Source organism: Solanum dulcamara, chromosome 10 (genome assembly GCF_947179165.1).
Source record: "Solanum dulcamara chromosome 10, daSolDulc1.2, whole genome shotgun sequence".
In the NCBI taxonomy this organism is placed as follows: domain Eukaryota; kingdom Viridiplantae; phylum Streptophyta; class Magnoliopsida; order Solanales; family Solanaceae; genus Solanum; species Solanum dulcamara.
In genome coordinates this window covers 69,578,204-69,593,065 of record NC_077246.1, presented here as the reverse complement: position 1 = coordinate 69,593,065, position 14,862 = coordinate 69,578,204, and the positions used below count along the sequence as shown (strand labels likewise).

Here is a 14,862-nt window from a genome sequence, read left to right as displayed (position 1 = left end):
TTTAAGCTTGTTAGTGCCTATTGTTGTAGTACTAGTCATATCCTTAAGGACCGTTTGGTTACGATTAGAGTTATGCATGTATCAATTATGTAGGAATAAGTTATGCAGGTATTTATTATGTAGGAATAAGTTATACATGTATTAATTACGTAGGAATGAGTTATGCAGATATTAGTTATGTAGAAATAAGTTGTGCAGATATTAGTCATGTATGATTAAGTTATGTAGGTATTAGTTATGTAAGAATAAATTATGCAGGTATTATGTCACGATCCAAATCCGGGTGTGATGGCACTCATCTCAACCCACCTAGATAAGTCAGCGTAAAACTCAACGGAAAGTAAATGCGGAAGTAATTGAGATAAAACAAGGTTTAACTTAGTCAAAAATAAATAAATAATCTCAAAATCCCCAAGACTGGTTGTCACGTATATAAGCCACTAATACATTATCGAAGTACGAAAGAAAATACAGTCACAATGTCTTTATCTCTAGAATAGGACTAAAACATATTAAAAGAGTAAGAGGTGTCCGCTAGATGGATGTAACAGCTACCTCAACACTCTAAATAATAGCTTCGAATGTGGTGGAAACACTAGGAGATCAAGCAAGTCCGGGCTCACAACCTACACAAGTGTAGAAGCAAGGGGTGAGTACCAAACAACACGGTACTCAACAAGTGGACAACTAAAACTAAGCAAAGCTCAATAAATACAAGTACTCCTGTCCTCCCAACCGAACCTCCTTAACTACAACCTGCATAAAATCAGCTCAACTCTACACTTGTACAATAACAACAGTAATACAGTCCACAAATACTCATCAATAGTCTCGTCAATGAATCATACCAAGTCAAGTTCAGCACACACAGAGCAATATGGGGGTAAACACAAATTCACAAATATCAGAAAGGTGCAATGCAGTGCAATGAAATGATGCATGCCTGTCCTATCGGTACACATCCGCTGAATCACAGTCCGGAATCCATGGGGGATATTTCTGTCCATGTAACCTGCCACGGAGCGTGTGACCCGTCCCCTCAATATATATATACTACCACAGAGCGTATGGCCCGATCCCTTTGTGTCATAATACTTGCCACGGAGCGTGTGACCCGACCCCTTTGTTTTATAATACCTATCACGGAGCGTGTGGCCCGACCCCTTTTGTTTCATATCATTTTCAGTCTCAACACAATACGTCAGAACCAATGCAATCAATTCATGTTCATATAATTCACGATAATAACATGACAACAACAATAATTTTTCCTATCTCACATCAACATAGTCATTTCACATGTCCAAAATCACAACATATCAATTCCACCAATACATGTCATTAGATCACCATTTTATACCCTCATCTCCATTTTTAAGGTCAATCATACAGTCAATAACCCAGTCCAATTCCCATTACTCCCTAGTATATATGACACGGAAATACAAGTATCTATAAGCTTAAACTGAGGTTTAGAAATTCACTTGCCTTAATTAATCAAGCAATTACTCCGGTACTTGAGCATTTCCTTTTCGTTAGACCTCCAAATAAGTATAATCTAATCAAATAAATAACCACAATAAGATTTCGAAACTAACAACACCCATATTATTATATGTCTAGCCTAGACCCAAAACTTACCCAAATCTATAATCAAGTTTCTAATGTTGATGTCAAATAACATGTCAACTCTCATATTTTCAAATTTTAAGCCTAGGGTTAGGTTCTAATGTCCCCAATATCATAAATTTAATAGAATTCATAAAATATAATATACCTAATATTTAATTGTCTATCTCAATATATTAAAATTCGGAAACTAACTCATTCTATGTCATTGAAGTCAAATCTGAAATTTTCTTTCCGATTATGTTCACTCATAATAAAACAAACTCACATGTCAAATTTCAGCTAAAACGGATCGTTATTCGACCCCCAAATCAAGATTTTATGTGAAGAACCCTACGATCATATTTTCTTATTTCAACATTATTTCTCCACCGATATACCCTAAAAAATATGTACATAATCACATAAAAATTTAATGGAAAGGATGAGAATAATTACCTTGATGCTTTGAAATAAAAATCTCTATTTTTCTCTTCTCCTTTATTTTTCTTTCTTCCTCCGTATTTTTTTTTCTCCGGTTTTTTTTTTTGTGTTCGTCGTCGTCGCTCATATGATGGCTTAATGCCATCAGATTATATATATATATATATATATATATATATATATATTATTGTATTTATTTTTCTTTTATTATTATTTATTTTCTTCTTTTTCTTTTCTAAATTAATCATCTACTAAAAGTGACAAACCCTACTAACATATTTTATTAAATATAAGAAAAGTGGTATAGGGTATTAAATAAATTAACACTTTAGCCTATCAGTTAAATTAATTCTCTAAAATTATCTCTCAACTAATTAACCAAAATTATCGAATAGTCCAAATAATCCCTTAAAATTTTACGGGAAGGGTCTCATATGAAAGGAGGAAGACTCATTCTCAAAATGACCTAATGGGTCATTACATATTAGTTATTTAGGTATTAATTATGAAAGTATTACTTATGCTTGTATTATTGATTTGTTATCTTCATACCACATATATGGGCACCTGGAACATTTTTATTTAATAAAAAAAGTAACAAAATCCATCAGCCCCCCTCCCCTTCCAAAAAAAAAAAATACTTAAAAGTTAATTACTAGATGAGAGCAAAAGAAAAGGACTTAAACTACATAAAAGAGTCTAAAATGTCCTTTAACTATTCGAATTGGTACAAAAATACTCTCTATTCATCTTTCGGCCCCAAATACCCTTGACGTCAACCTTTTGACTCAAAAATACCATCGATGTTAACCCTTTGGCTCAAATTTGCCTTCATTTTTAACAGCTTTCCTAAAGTAAAATTATTAAATATTTATTTACTATGTTGCCTAATCTGATTGGTTCAAATTTAAAATCTTCTCAAATAAATACCACAAATCACATATAAGTCATATTTTGACCTGATACAGTTGAAAATAATATTCAAAAAATTATTAATTTCATGATATTTTTCTATTGGCCTATTTTAAATTAATACCCAATTTATTATAACTCAACTCATAACTAGGGATCCATCTAATATTCGCGTCTAAATATCCATCTAATTAAAAAATATTATTATTTTTATTAATATAAAATTTTCTATTAATTATCCAATTGTCTTGTCCATTCCCTATTTTTTTAAAAATCTTTATTCTTACTTAGGATTGAGAGTCTCAAACTTGAAATGAACCTACATGTTCATCTTCTTTTAATTTATATTATTATCATGGTGGAGTAGGGGTGAGGAAAGGAGAAAAGATTATTTTTTATTCGTTTATTTTAAATTTTAGATACACACAAAAGAAAAAATGCTATTAAATTATCTTCTATTGAACTAATTATTTCTATATGAATGTCCTCATTATTTTTCCTCTTTTTTTCTCCCTTATTTTGCCATAAGTTTAAAAAAATTAAATTTTAAAATGATGGACAAGAGCCAAGAAGAAGTTTAAGAGAGAAGAAATGAAGAGGAGGCAAAGGTGATTTTACCGTGGAATTCAAAATCAGGTCAATCTTACTAGAGCTCATATATTAAGTAATTTCAAATTATTTTAACGGATTAGGACCTAAAACACTCTTAAACTATAGGATTTGGTACAATATTGCACTCCCATCCACCTAATGAGTGTGGACCGTTATCCGTTGTAAATAAGGGTATTTTTGAGCCAAAAGATTGACGTTAGGGGTATTTGGGAGCCGAAAGGTGGACGAAGGGTAGTTTTGTACCAATTAAAATAGTTGAGTAAAATTTTAGGTCCTTCTCCGCTTAAACTAATTAAGATGTAAACTAAAATATTGAGTTAAAAGATTTAAAAGTAAACTAATAGAGGTAAATGTGTAATTTACTATTTTAATCCATGTATAACTAATACCCTCATAACTTATTCCACCTTCTACCCCACATAAAATTATACAAAAAATTTCTCATAAGTTATGTAGAATTACAAAAATACAACCAAACACCGTATAAAATCAATACAATAACTTTTATACAACATTTCCAAATACACCAATCAAATATTGTATAAATTTAAAACATGAAAATCAAACATGATATAAAATTAATACACGAATAACCAAGTTATTCATGTATTAACTTTGCCCTGATACAGTAACCAAGCGGCCCCTTATAGTTCTTGTGTTATGTTGTATATTGTGTTTCGATCATCACACTATTTTGATGTTGTTATTGTTCCTTTCTTGTAGACTTTACGTTGTCTTTCTTATTAATGGTTATGCTTTCTTCATTGTTTCTTTTCTTCTTTTTCTTGGGATTGATTCAAATAATAAATGGAATTTGTAAGCCTCCTTGGAAGATTCTAGGTATCATTAATGAAATAAAACTCTTAATTAGTCACAAAAATATTACAACTAAACATTGTTACAGAGAGGGAAATGAAGTAGCAAATACTTTAGCAAAATATGCCACCCAAATTCAAGACCCAATTTTTATTTTTATTTTGCAAGAAGTTGATTTACCAAATATGACTAAAGAGCTCTTAGGATGAATAAATTGAATTTTTCCACCTTCTGAAGAAGAGCCAAGAAGACTATTACCTGACAATTCGATCCACCTTAGAATACTTTTCTTATATGCATTAACAAATGTTGTTTAAATGCATTAGTATAGTTGATTTGTTTTGTAAAGATCATTGGATCAGAATTTTAAGATAGAATTTTCTTGTCCAAAAATGGAAAAGGAGGTTAGGCTCTATGCCTCCCTCCATTTGATTGTTAAAATTGTTGAACGAGGGTACTTTGGAGGGGGAAAAATACACTTGAGCCGAGAATTTTTTGAAAACAGTCTCTCTACCTCTTCGAGGTAGTGATAAAATCTGCGTACCCTGTACCCTCTCTAGACCCCACTTAGTGAGATTTTATCGGATATGTTGTTGTATTATATTAAAAATATTTTTTTATTTTTATTTATCCACTTTAGCTTATTAAGAGAAAAATAATTTTTTCCATGTTTTACCTTTAAAGTTAATTACTCCTAAATCATTTCTCATATACATTAAGACTATACATCAATTAATATTTATATCATGATAAAATCATACACTTCATTTATTATTTCTTAAAGAATGTGTAAAGTCCATTATAAATAAGTAAAAGTAGAAAGAAAAAATGGATTGGGCTCCCTTCTCATCATATTAAAGGAGCATGGCTCTGTAAAATTCCATGCCCTTAAATAGTTAATAAATCATCTCAGCATTTATTTGAACCAGATGAACTATGCTCCTCTTTATCCATACAAAATTTCACTTCTTTTTTCTTCAAAATAACATTTGGTTATACAATGCATTTGAACTGTTGAAAATGAATTTCAAGTTTGAAAAAGTGATTTTAATCAATTTTAAAGTTAAATGTGCATTCAAATACATCTCAAATTTTCAAATACATTTTTCAACTTTTTTTCTTTTTCTTTTTATTCTAAATCACATTTTTAACATCTAAATTGCTACATGTGTCAAAATATTTCAAGAATAAGGTAGAATAAGGTCCAAATATACTTATCTACTTTTGACTATGATTCAAGATTACCTTCTTATTCTTCATGTTAAAGCTCTGCCTAAGATCAAGAGGGAAAACAGGTCAATAAAAGTAAAATTGAGCAATGTGTATACTGTATAGTATAGGGGTATTATTTTCTAAAAAAAAATTCCACCCCTTTTCCCCTACAATCTTATATAAGCATAATAAATCTTTAAAAAAAACAAAAGGCCATCCTAAAATTCATCATTTTCAAGCAATATTTTGTGTATTTTCGCACCATTTCAGCTTCAAACTCACTACTCAGAAATTCAAAGTAGTTGAGCTGCGTTGAAATACAAACGCGCACACAAGTGTGTGTGGTACTTGAGCAGTGCATTTTTAAGAATTACAGACAACATTTGGGATGGATTTAGTGATTTTACCACACGTGAAATGCAGCAAACTTGCACGTTCCGGTCAAGTGTACAATCCATTGCAGCAACTGATGAAAAAGAATCTGGGTGCTATTAATTAACACTTTCCTGAATCAGGAACTAAGGAGCAGGAATACTTAATGATCCAACATTGAGCAATCTTGGAAGTATCTGCATCATATAATTGCATAAGCTATGTTTCCAGTAACGTTGCAGCAAGAGAAACTGTAATACGAGGATGACTATAATGGAAACTAGAACCTCCGGTAGCACTAACCTCTCCAACTCGAGCACTAATTTTCAAAGGTACAATATCGTCAGCTCGTGTAGCACCAATATTTACAATTGCAGTAGCAGCACCTGCCTCACGAGCAGCTCTGTTGCAAAGCAATTTAATGATTTATTCTCTTGCTGTTTATATAAGTTATCCAAAAGGGAGAGAAGGAAATAAAAACTAACAGAAAGAAGGAAATTATGATGTGAAAATCTAACAGGTATATGCAAAGAGAGAAATAATGTTACGTTTCCAGAACCATCCTAAATCATTTTCAAAAGGAAAAGAGTAAGTGAATCAGAAGGACCACTCTCACAAATGAACTCTCAGGTCATGCAATTGCAATCCTAGTTAAAAAATCTTATGCTTGGTATGGGACCGATTCATCAACGATGCACTTAGACAAGAACCGAATGAGCAAACAAGTTAGAACTAACCAAGTAGATCAGATTTTCTTTTAAATAAAATGGAAAAGAGAACCAATGTAACTTCTCACTTGATAAGCCGGAAAGCGGACATGGTCATCAAAGATGAACCAAGTACAAGGAAGGCATCACATTCCTTTGCAGCTTCCATGGCAGCATCTGCCCTAGCTTTGGGGACATTATCTCCAAAGAAGACAACCTGTAATTGTAGCAGATCACTGACTATACCGATATACTACTGCTGGTACCCAAAGAAAAATTGCTTACATCAGGTTTCAGAACTCCTTGGCACCTCTGACAATCAGGAATGTAGAAATCCTCCTCCCAGAATTTCTCATCGATCTCAATATCCCCATCAGGCCTTTGCTTCATTCCAAAGCTCTTGTCTGATTGACTGTCATAGTCCAAGCTTTCAATAGCTGCTGCCCACTGCAGTACTATAATATCTCCAATTCAGTTTAGGCCAACGGAGCAAAACAGTGAATACATTAGGTTGATCAAGAAGAAAGCATGATTTGTTGTTATTCAAGTTTCTAATTTTGGGTTGGCTATTGTAATATCCCTTAGATGATGTCTCACACACCATAATCAAGGGCTAGCTGTTAAATTTTAATAATGTTACCAAATAAACAATCGAAAACGATGCTTGTTACACACAAGAAGACATATATAATGACAAGCTGAACATGGTAGTTGCACAGCTAATCCAGTACTTATTATTTGTTAATCCAAATATTCACATGAGCTGTGTTATTGCAGTCCAATATCATAAACAAGGTAATGCAGTACGTCAATATAGAACTCTTTAAGATGATGATGACGGATGAAAAGGCAAAGCAATTGGTGCAGCAGGGGTACAGGATTGCGGCAAAAGGGGGTGGGTGTTGGAGTAGGGGAGGAACTGATGCATTGAGGGCAAAGGAGATGGTTGTGTGACAGCTAAGATGCTATCAACAATTTTACTCCAGTTCTTTTGTTACTCTCTCTGTCCCGATATATGTGGAACCTTTTTAGTTTTTCGGTTTTTCCCAAAAAGAGTGTTACCTTTTTATACTTAGAAATAATTCAACTCTAAATACTTACTTTACCTTTAAAGAGATGATTTATAGCCACACAAATGTATAAGGCTTGTTTTAGACAACAAGTTTCAAAAGTCAATCTTTCTTTCTAAAACTTCTTGCCCAGTTAAATAAAATGGTGCCACATAAATTGGGATGGAGGAATATGTTCTTTTTTCACAGAGACTGATGCAGATGTAGTGTTGGTCTGTTGGACTTATCATTAAATGGGATGCTGTCAATGCAGCTAATAGAAGACGAGTCATAATACAATTTGAATCAGTCCAAAATTCGACTTTTGTAACTTTTTCATGTTACTGCTTGGTAAATCAGTTGACTTACAAGTGTGTACATGTTGGTGTATTTTGGCCAATCTAAAAATTATGCCAATACTTGTCCCATTTTCATAAATAATGTATAAAAGCTATGGTGTCGTATAGCTTGTACATAAGAGTAAATATTTTTACTAGTTTTTCTCAAACGAAAAACTTATGTATAACATTTTCCATTTTTTTTTGCGAAGCTTTTATTTGAAAGTGGATTGTGTAAAAGGGTTACTTACTTAGAAGCTGGTTCAATTCATTGAGAAGTCCACTGTCACTATTATAATACAAAAAATTGACAAAACAACACAATATTGGAATATAAAACTCTAAATGATCCTAGGACTTACATAGATCAAGTATGAATGCTCAAGTAATTAAAAATCTTTAAACAAGCCCAATTGATTAAAGTATGAATAAAACAGAAAAAGAGACCTAACAAAACCTCAAAAATGAACACTAAATCACTAGATTCACCAATGTGCCTTGATACATTTAACAATTAGTGAAGATGAAAATGTAATCCTTTTTTCTTTGTGGTAAGTAAAGGTGGCAATGGAATCAATAACATTCTATGCACCAAAATGCCCCTCCTCTTTTTGCCAGACTTGTATAGGAAAAGCTTAGTTGGTGTTTATAGGACTTATAGGACTTGGACATACATATAGACCTAAGTGCCTTGTGGAACAGTGCTAACATAGATTTCTCCCTCATCTTTCATGAAGTCAAATTCACATAACTCAAATCGATAATTAGGCAGTGCTCTCAATGCCATGAATGGACTTATATGAATGTTACTAAATTAATAGAATAATTGAATAAAAATAACCTTGGGATTATGAGCCTTCACTTGATCTTGAAATAGATCTCGAGGTAGAGAAAAACCACAATTTGTACAGGCAACAATGTAGACAGTCCCATGCAATTCAAGTGGATTGCTGCCAGCCCGGTGATGCAGCCTGGGAGGAAGAGTAACAAATTAGTGTCAAAAGGCTCATAAAATCAATATGATAAAATGAAAAGACGAGCCAACCACCTGTCCACATTCTGTGTAATCATAAAACTTATATGGCCTGCTTTCTCAAGAGATGATAGATCTATATGACCTGTACTAGGTTGAGCAGCAGTGAAACGTCTCCAGCCAGCATAGCTCCGTGCCCAATAACGCCTTCGAGCCTTGATTGATCGGAGAAACTCCTACAATTGATACAATGGATATATTAAATCAGACAATTTGAATATAGGCAGTAAACAGAGCAATGAAAGCAGAGCTTTTTCTAGCACCTAAGAATGTGGTTTAGCAGTAAATGAAGCGGACTTGTAACTTTGGGAGACCAATTCAAGTCCCAAAAAAGGCAAAATCACTAGGTGATTTCTTCCTATCTACTTAAGCATTAGTGACAGAGTTACGGACCTGTGCTGGTAGGAGGTAGCAAATAACTGGTGGAATAATTGACATGCATGCAAGTTTAGTCAGCATAAGAAGAGTGAAGTTGAGGTGAGATTATATGGGATGGCTGTGCCAAAGTGCTAGCAGTTTACATATCTAGATGTTACTCAAGGAATTAAAACTAAATGGTTGAAATGGAGAAGTGCTACTTAGGTTTTATGTGATATGTGGAAGTGAATATTGGGCTGCTAAAATTCAACATATCCACAAGACAAGTGTTATAGAGATATGGATACTAAGATGGATGTGCGATCATACAAGATAGATAACATTAAAAAATGACCACATTCGCCATGCCTGCACGTAGAATGATGAGGATAAAATAGGAGAAGGTCACTTGAGATGGTTAGGTCGTGTTCTGCATCGAACTACAACTGCAATGGATACATCTGGTGCATAGATGTGCAACTATGGTGAGAGAAGTTGCAAATGGGGACAAGGTAGAAACCACAATAAGGGAGTTGTCTCGAAAGACCTACAATTTCTTGGAATCACTGCACACTTAGCTAATGATATGACATAGTAAATGAAAAAGATCCATATAGGTGAGATCTACTCGTTGGGAATAGGTCTAACTTTTTTTAAAAAAAATAATTATTTGGTATGATGATGACATGAATTGAGCTTAAATGGAGAAACATGAGTATTCATATAGCCAACCTCAACTTGTTTGGGACTGTTGTTGCATGTATTTTTAGAGATGACCAAAACTAAATTCATGTAGGATTTTTATCTAGCAGAAATATATATATGCATATATGTCTAGAGATGAACAGAACGAAATCCGTAGTAGAATTTATTGCTTGATCATGCTAATTATTTTCAATTTTTTGGTGCAAACGTGTTATTTGAACAGCTTCTCTTGTGCAACTATAGCTATTTTGGTTCTACCTTCTGGGTCAGACTGATGCATTCTTTTTCCTCTGTGAGATATGGGAGAAATGGTATTTATAAGTCAATATAATGGAACCAACAATCACAGCACATGCCTTCAAATCACCTGATGGGTAATTGGTTTGAAACCCGTACTATAAGCTCCATTTGGGCTGCCAAGAGAATAGGGAAAAACATCACCATTTGCCTAAAGTATATTACTTAACTAATTCATACAGGAAAGTCAGGCCCTAATATAAGACCAAGAATCAGCAAAAAGCTATAATGCCGAATCCCAAACTCTACTTTTAAACTCACAACAGATGTACCACCTTGTAGAAACAGGTGAAAAGTGCAGGGAATACTCAAAACAGAGTAAATAAAAGAATTTTCTGTTTCACAATACTGCTCCCTGTTGTTGCAGACAGGAAATCTAGCCGCACTTTCAGATTTAATCCTTAGATCATACAATTTAGCTAGATGCTAAACACCAAAAAAGTCAGCTTTTAATATTGACAACAATTTGGATGTGTCTCTTTTTGTTTTTCTCTTTGATAAAGCCACCAGATTTAAGTAATCCAGACATGACGAAAGCCAAGAATTTGTTATACAAATAACCTTAAACAATTAGCATCTGAGGACCCAAACTGGACATCCTAATGACATAAAATCAACTTAAAGAAGGTGAATTGCACCAACTAGCATAAAAACTAAAGTTGAAAGCTTTCTTTTCTTAATAGTAAATGTGTCTCCTTTTTTTGAAATGTAACTCAGCTAGGATAAAAAATTAATTATTGATAATGTTCTTTCCGTTGCAGTAAATATGTGTCCGTGTTCAGAAATGTAACTCAGATGATCAATCTCAGAGAATGATCAAACTGTTAAGCATGTTGAGCCTGCTCATATTATTTTAAACCAACCTCCTGTAATCCGGAATTCCACTCTCTGTGCTCATGCCAGCTCCCGTCAATACAACAAGCTTGGTGCTACAAAAAACAACAGAAAGGAATTCATCAGTAATTGATGACATGGTGTAGTTGATATTAGAAGAAAACACAAAGGGAAGTAGTATTTTATAACTCAAGTGCGGCTAAAGGGACACCCAATTTGACCTACAATTTAAGAATCAGAAAAGGAACCACCAGTAAAGTTCTAGTTTACAACAACAACAATAAGCCCAGTATAGTCCCACCATGTGGGGTCTAGTTTATGACAGAGAAATTAGCAGCATACTATGTCTGATAAAATTGCATGTAGTCTTATCACATAGTAGTAATTCAGATAACAAAATGCAAAATACATCTATACTATGTGAATTATATCACAAAAACTTTAGCTACTTGGACTCTTAAACCACATACTATTTAGCTAAATGACTTTGAAATAATGTGGTCGCAATCAAGGGCTACGTTATTGCTACAAATCTACCAAATGCAAGAAATAAATCAAGGGATTTGATGTAAATGGATGTCATAAGTTTCATTTTCTATGAAGTGGTTGAGAACCATGAGTTCTCAGGTTCAATTCCCAACAGAGACAAAAAAACACTAGGTGATTCTTCTCATCTGTCCTAGTCTTGGTGAACAGAGTTACACCTGGTACCTGTTGTTGGTGGGAGGTGGCAGGTATCCCGTGGAACTACTCGAGGTGCGAAAAAGCTGGCCTGGACACTACGGTCATCAAAAAAAAGTTCCATTTTCTAATGCCATTATCACAGATAATTAATTTTTTATTTATTCTATATCTTTGATTATCTGCTTAGGAAATGCTATTTCAGTTGCACTCTCCTTTGTTGTAAAACACATTCCACAATTCATGCAACCTCAGCCCCTCTTTCCCTCCATTCGTTTCGCTTTTTACTTTAATTTTGACCTTCTTCCTTATATTTAGTTGACACGTGATTGTGAATATGCTGCTCTCTGTACTACATAATCTATGTATAATGAAAATTGTTGCACCCATTTAAGAAGAGATAAACAGATGAAATGGTTGAATTGGTTCACAATTTCTTCTTGCAGCACGGTTAGCAAGAAACAACAAAATGCCCTACCGAGAAAATGGGGGAGAGAAAAGAGAGGGTTCTCAGAATGAATATGTAGAAATACATGAAACAATTCACTATTCCTTACATGAAAATATGACTGCAGAATTAAACCATTGCAGCACAAAAGGAAAAACAGCAAACAACTAATCAAGCAATTTTTTCCAAGGACAACCAAGTATTCTCCAGCACAATAGAAGCAGCTAACCATCACTTTTGTATTTTCCTGACCTTTCTAATCCAAAAAAATAAAAGGAGCACAATTCCTACCTCCTATCAAAAAATTCATACAAACTGTCCACATCTTCCCTGCTAGGGGGTTCCGAATAAGGAACCATCTTCTTGTGACTCAAAAAATTTGAAGGCTCTTTATCTTTACAGTCTGATGAGATTGTTGGAAATGATATTCGTGCAGCTGTTTTCACAGACTTAACATATCCCTCAAAGGGAATAAACTTCTTCACTCCACTAAACCATTTCCCCATCGGATTACTTGATTGATAAGCTGTAAACAAGAAAATAAACTGCTCAGGAGCCAGAGACAACTAATAAGTACATATATTAATTGCTATTCATGAACAAAGACTTACCTGCCAATTCTAAGCCCAACAAATCTCTTTTATTCTTTAAGCCCTGTCCATTCAATTCACACATTATCACTATAATATTATCGGTACCACCAAAAATCTATATGTTAAAGGAACCATAACTCTAATATCCAAAAGAACAGTTGCGGAGCTAAGTGGAGGCAAGGGATTCAATTGAATCCCCCTCAACATAAATCATACTGTCCAAATAGAGCAAAAATGAACTTTGTTATTTATATGAGGTAGTTGTAGTGTAAACTGTTGAATCTCAACTGAAGACTCCAGTGTAGCAATAAAGAAGCTTGAAAATTGCCTTAAGTCACAATTCCAATTTCCAATTGTGATATTCTATCACTTTTTTCGAAATAAATATATTGGTCTAGTGGTCAATGAAGTAGGTTAAGAATCACAAGGTATTAGGTTTAAACCATGCAAAAATACTAGGTAAAAACAACCTTGATGGACAAAGTTACTCAGTATTTGCTAGTGCGAGGTAGCAAATACACCTGAAATTAGTCGAGATGTGAGAAAAATGGTCCCAACTCCATTGTTATCATACTAAAAGATACATGGCTCATTTGGTCATTGCATATGATTAGACCCTTTTTTAATAACCGTGGATACCGAACCAACTTAAGCACACCTCGACTAATTCTACGGAATACGTGTCACCTTCCACTCACTTCTCACCAGCAACCGGTACCTCTACCACCAAGGCTGGAACAGATGGCAATAAATCATCTAATGTTTTCATCTCTATTGTGAATTAAATCTGAGACCTCACGGTGGTCAACTCACATTTTATTGACCACTAAAGCCATATGATTAGATCCTTGTTCAAAAGCAAAAAACAAAAGAGAGAGAAATCTAACACTTCTCATTATATATATATGTCTAGAAATGTATCTCATAAAATCTAACACTTACAACAATTCGGCATAAAAACATCAACAAACTCAACAATAAGATAAAATTTGCTGCTGGTTACTCACAATCAAACTACTATAACTTACAGAAATTGAAGGTCTGCAACAAATTCGTAGAGATATTGACATGGCCATAGAAATTAGGCTATAATTTTGCTCGTGTTTGAGATTTTTGCTCTTCCAATTTCCCTATTATTAGGCACCTCTACTGTTCCGCCATCGAACGTATCGTCTTCCACGTCCAACAATTCTCCACCGCTCACAACTGAAAAGGGGAAAATTTGCTAATTTTTTTTCTTTCTCTAGGGGCATTTATATATATATTTTGGTTTTCGTCTGCAGTGCGTGGAATCAATTAAATTCAAATTATGCTGTAAGATCTATTTAAGTCAACATAATTTTTTTTTATTCACAAGGCTTGAACTCGAAACCTTTATTACTATATAGTTGTTGAGTATTCTAGTTTTATTTTTTGTTGCAATAGTGTTTTTTTTTACCTCTTTATACGAATCCCACAATTTTGGCTTTCTTAATTATTTGAATTTACAATCTTGAGTATATCATTCAAGGAATTTCTGATTTTTTATTCTATATTTGTTTTGATCATGACAAATACTTCTTAAATATTTTGTACTAAAATTTATAATTTTTTTACGTAATTTTTAAATATATAGAAAAATTAAATTTTATAAGTGACACGTCTTTTTATGCTTTATTGAGCCGAGGGTCTCCCGAAAACAGTCGTCCTACCTTGGTAGGAGTAAAGTCTGCGTACAATTTACCCTCCACAGATCTCACGTTGTGAGATTTCACTGGATTGTTATTGTTGTTGTTGTCAACTATTAAAAAATAAGTTTGTCGTTTGGAATAGCTTAGTTAGTTTGGAGGGTGGACTCAGTGTGA

The 14,862-nt window shown here is 33.6% G+C and overlaps 1 protein-coding gene across 2 annotated transcripts; it reads right to left on the bottom strand.

Annotated features, from left to right (window-relative positions):
- Positions 1-420: 420 nt before the first annotated feature.
- On the bottom strand, positions 421-14,298 carry LOC129870772 (NAD-dependent protein deacylase SRT2). Of its 2 annotated transcripts, XR_008762126.1 has the most exons (12): positions 14,047-14,298; positions 13,037-13,079; positions 12,717-12,951; positions 11,326-11,391; positions 10,533-10,578; positions 9,119-9,279; positions 8,912-9,041; positions 6,969-7,130; positions 6,773-6,900; positions 6,280-6,379; positions 6,012-6,173; positions 421-626 (listed from the first exon to the last, which is right to left on the bottom strand). XR_008762126.1 is itself a non-coding variant. In XM_055945633.1 (11 exons), exons 1-11 carry the CDS (start codon positions 14,092-14,094, stop codon positions 6,123-6,125), a joined length of 1,170 nt encoding a protein of 389 aa, XP_055801608.1. In that variant the 5' UTR covers positions 14,095-14,298; the 3' UTR covers positions 5,917-6,122. The 2 variants fall into 2 exon arrangements, 1 of the variants encoding a protein (XP_055801608.1); XM_055945633.1 differs by lacking the exon at positions 421-626 and having other exon boundaries at positions 5,917-6,173.
- Between the last annotated feature and the right edge of the window lie 564 nt (positions 14,299-14,862).

Coding starts and splice junctions, on each gene's coding strand:
- LOC129870772 (XM_055945633.1), bottom strand. CDS start 14,094: ATGGCCATGTCAATATCTCTACGAATTTGTTGCAGACCTTCAATTTCT. Junction 12,952..13,036: donor GTTGGGCTTAGAATTGGCAG/GTAAGTCTTTGT, acceptor TCTTGTTTACAG/CTTATCAATCAAGTAATCCG. Junction 6,380..6,772: donor TCCGCTTTCCGGCTTATCAA/GTGAGAAGTTAC, acceptor GCTTTGCAACAG/AGCTGCTCGTGAGGCAGGTG.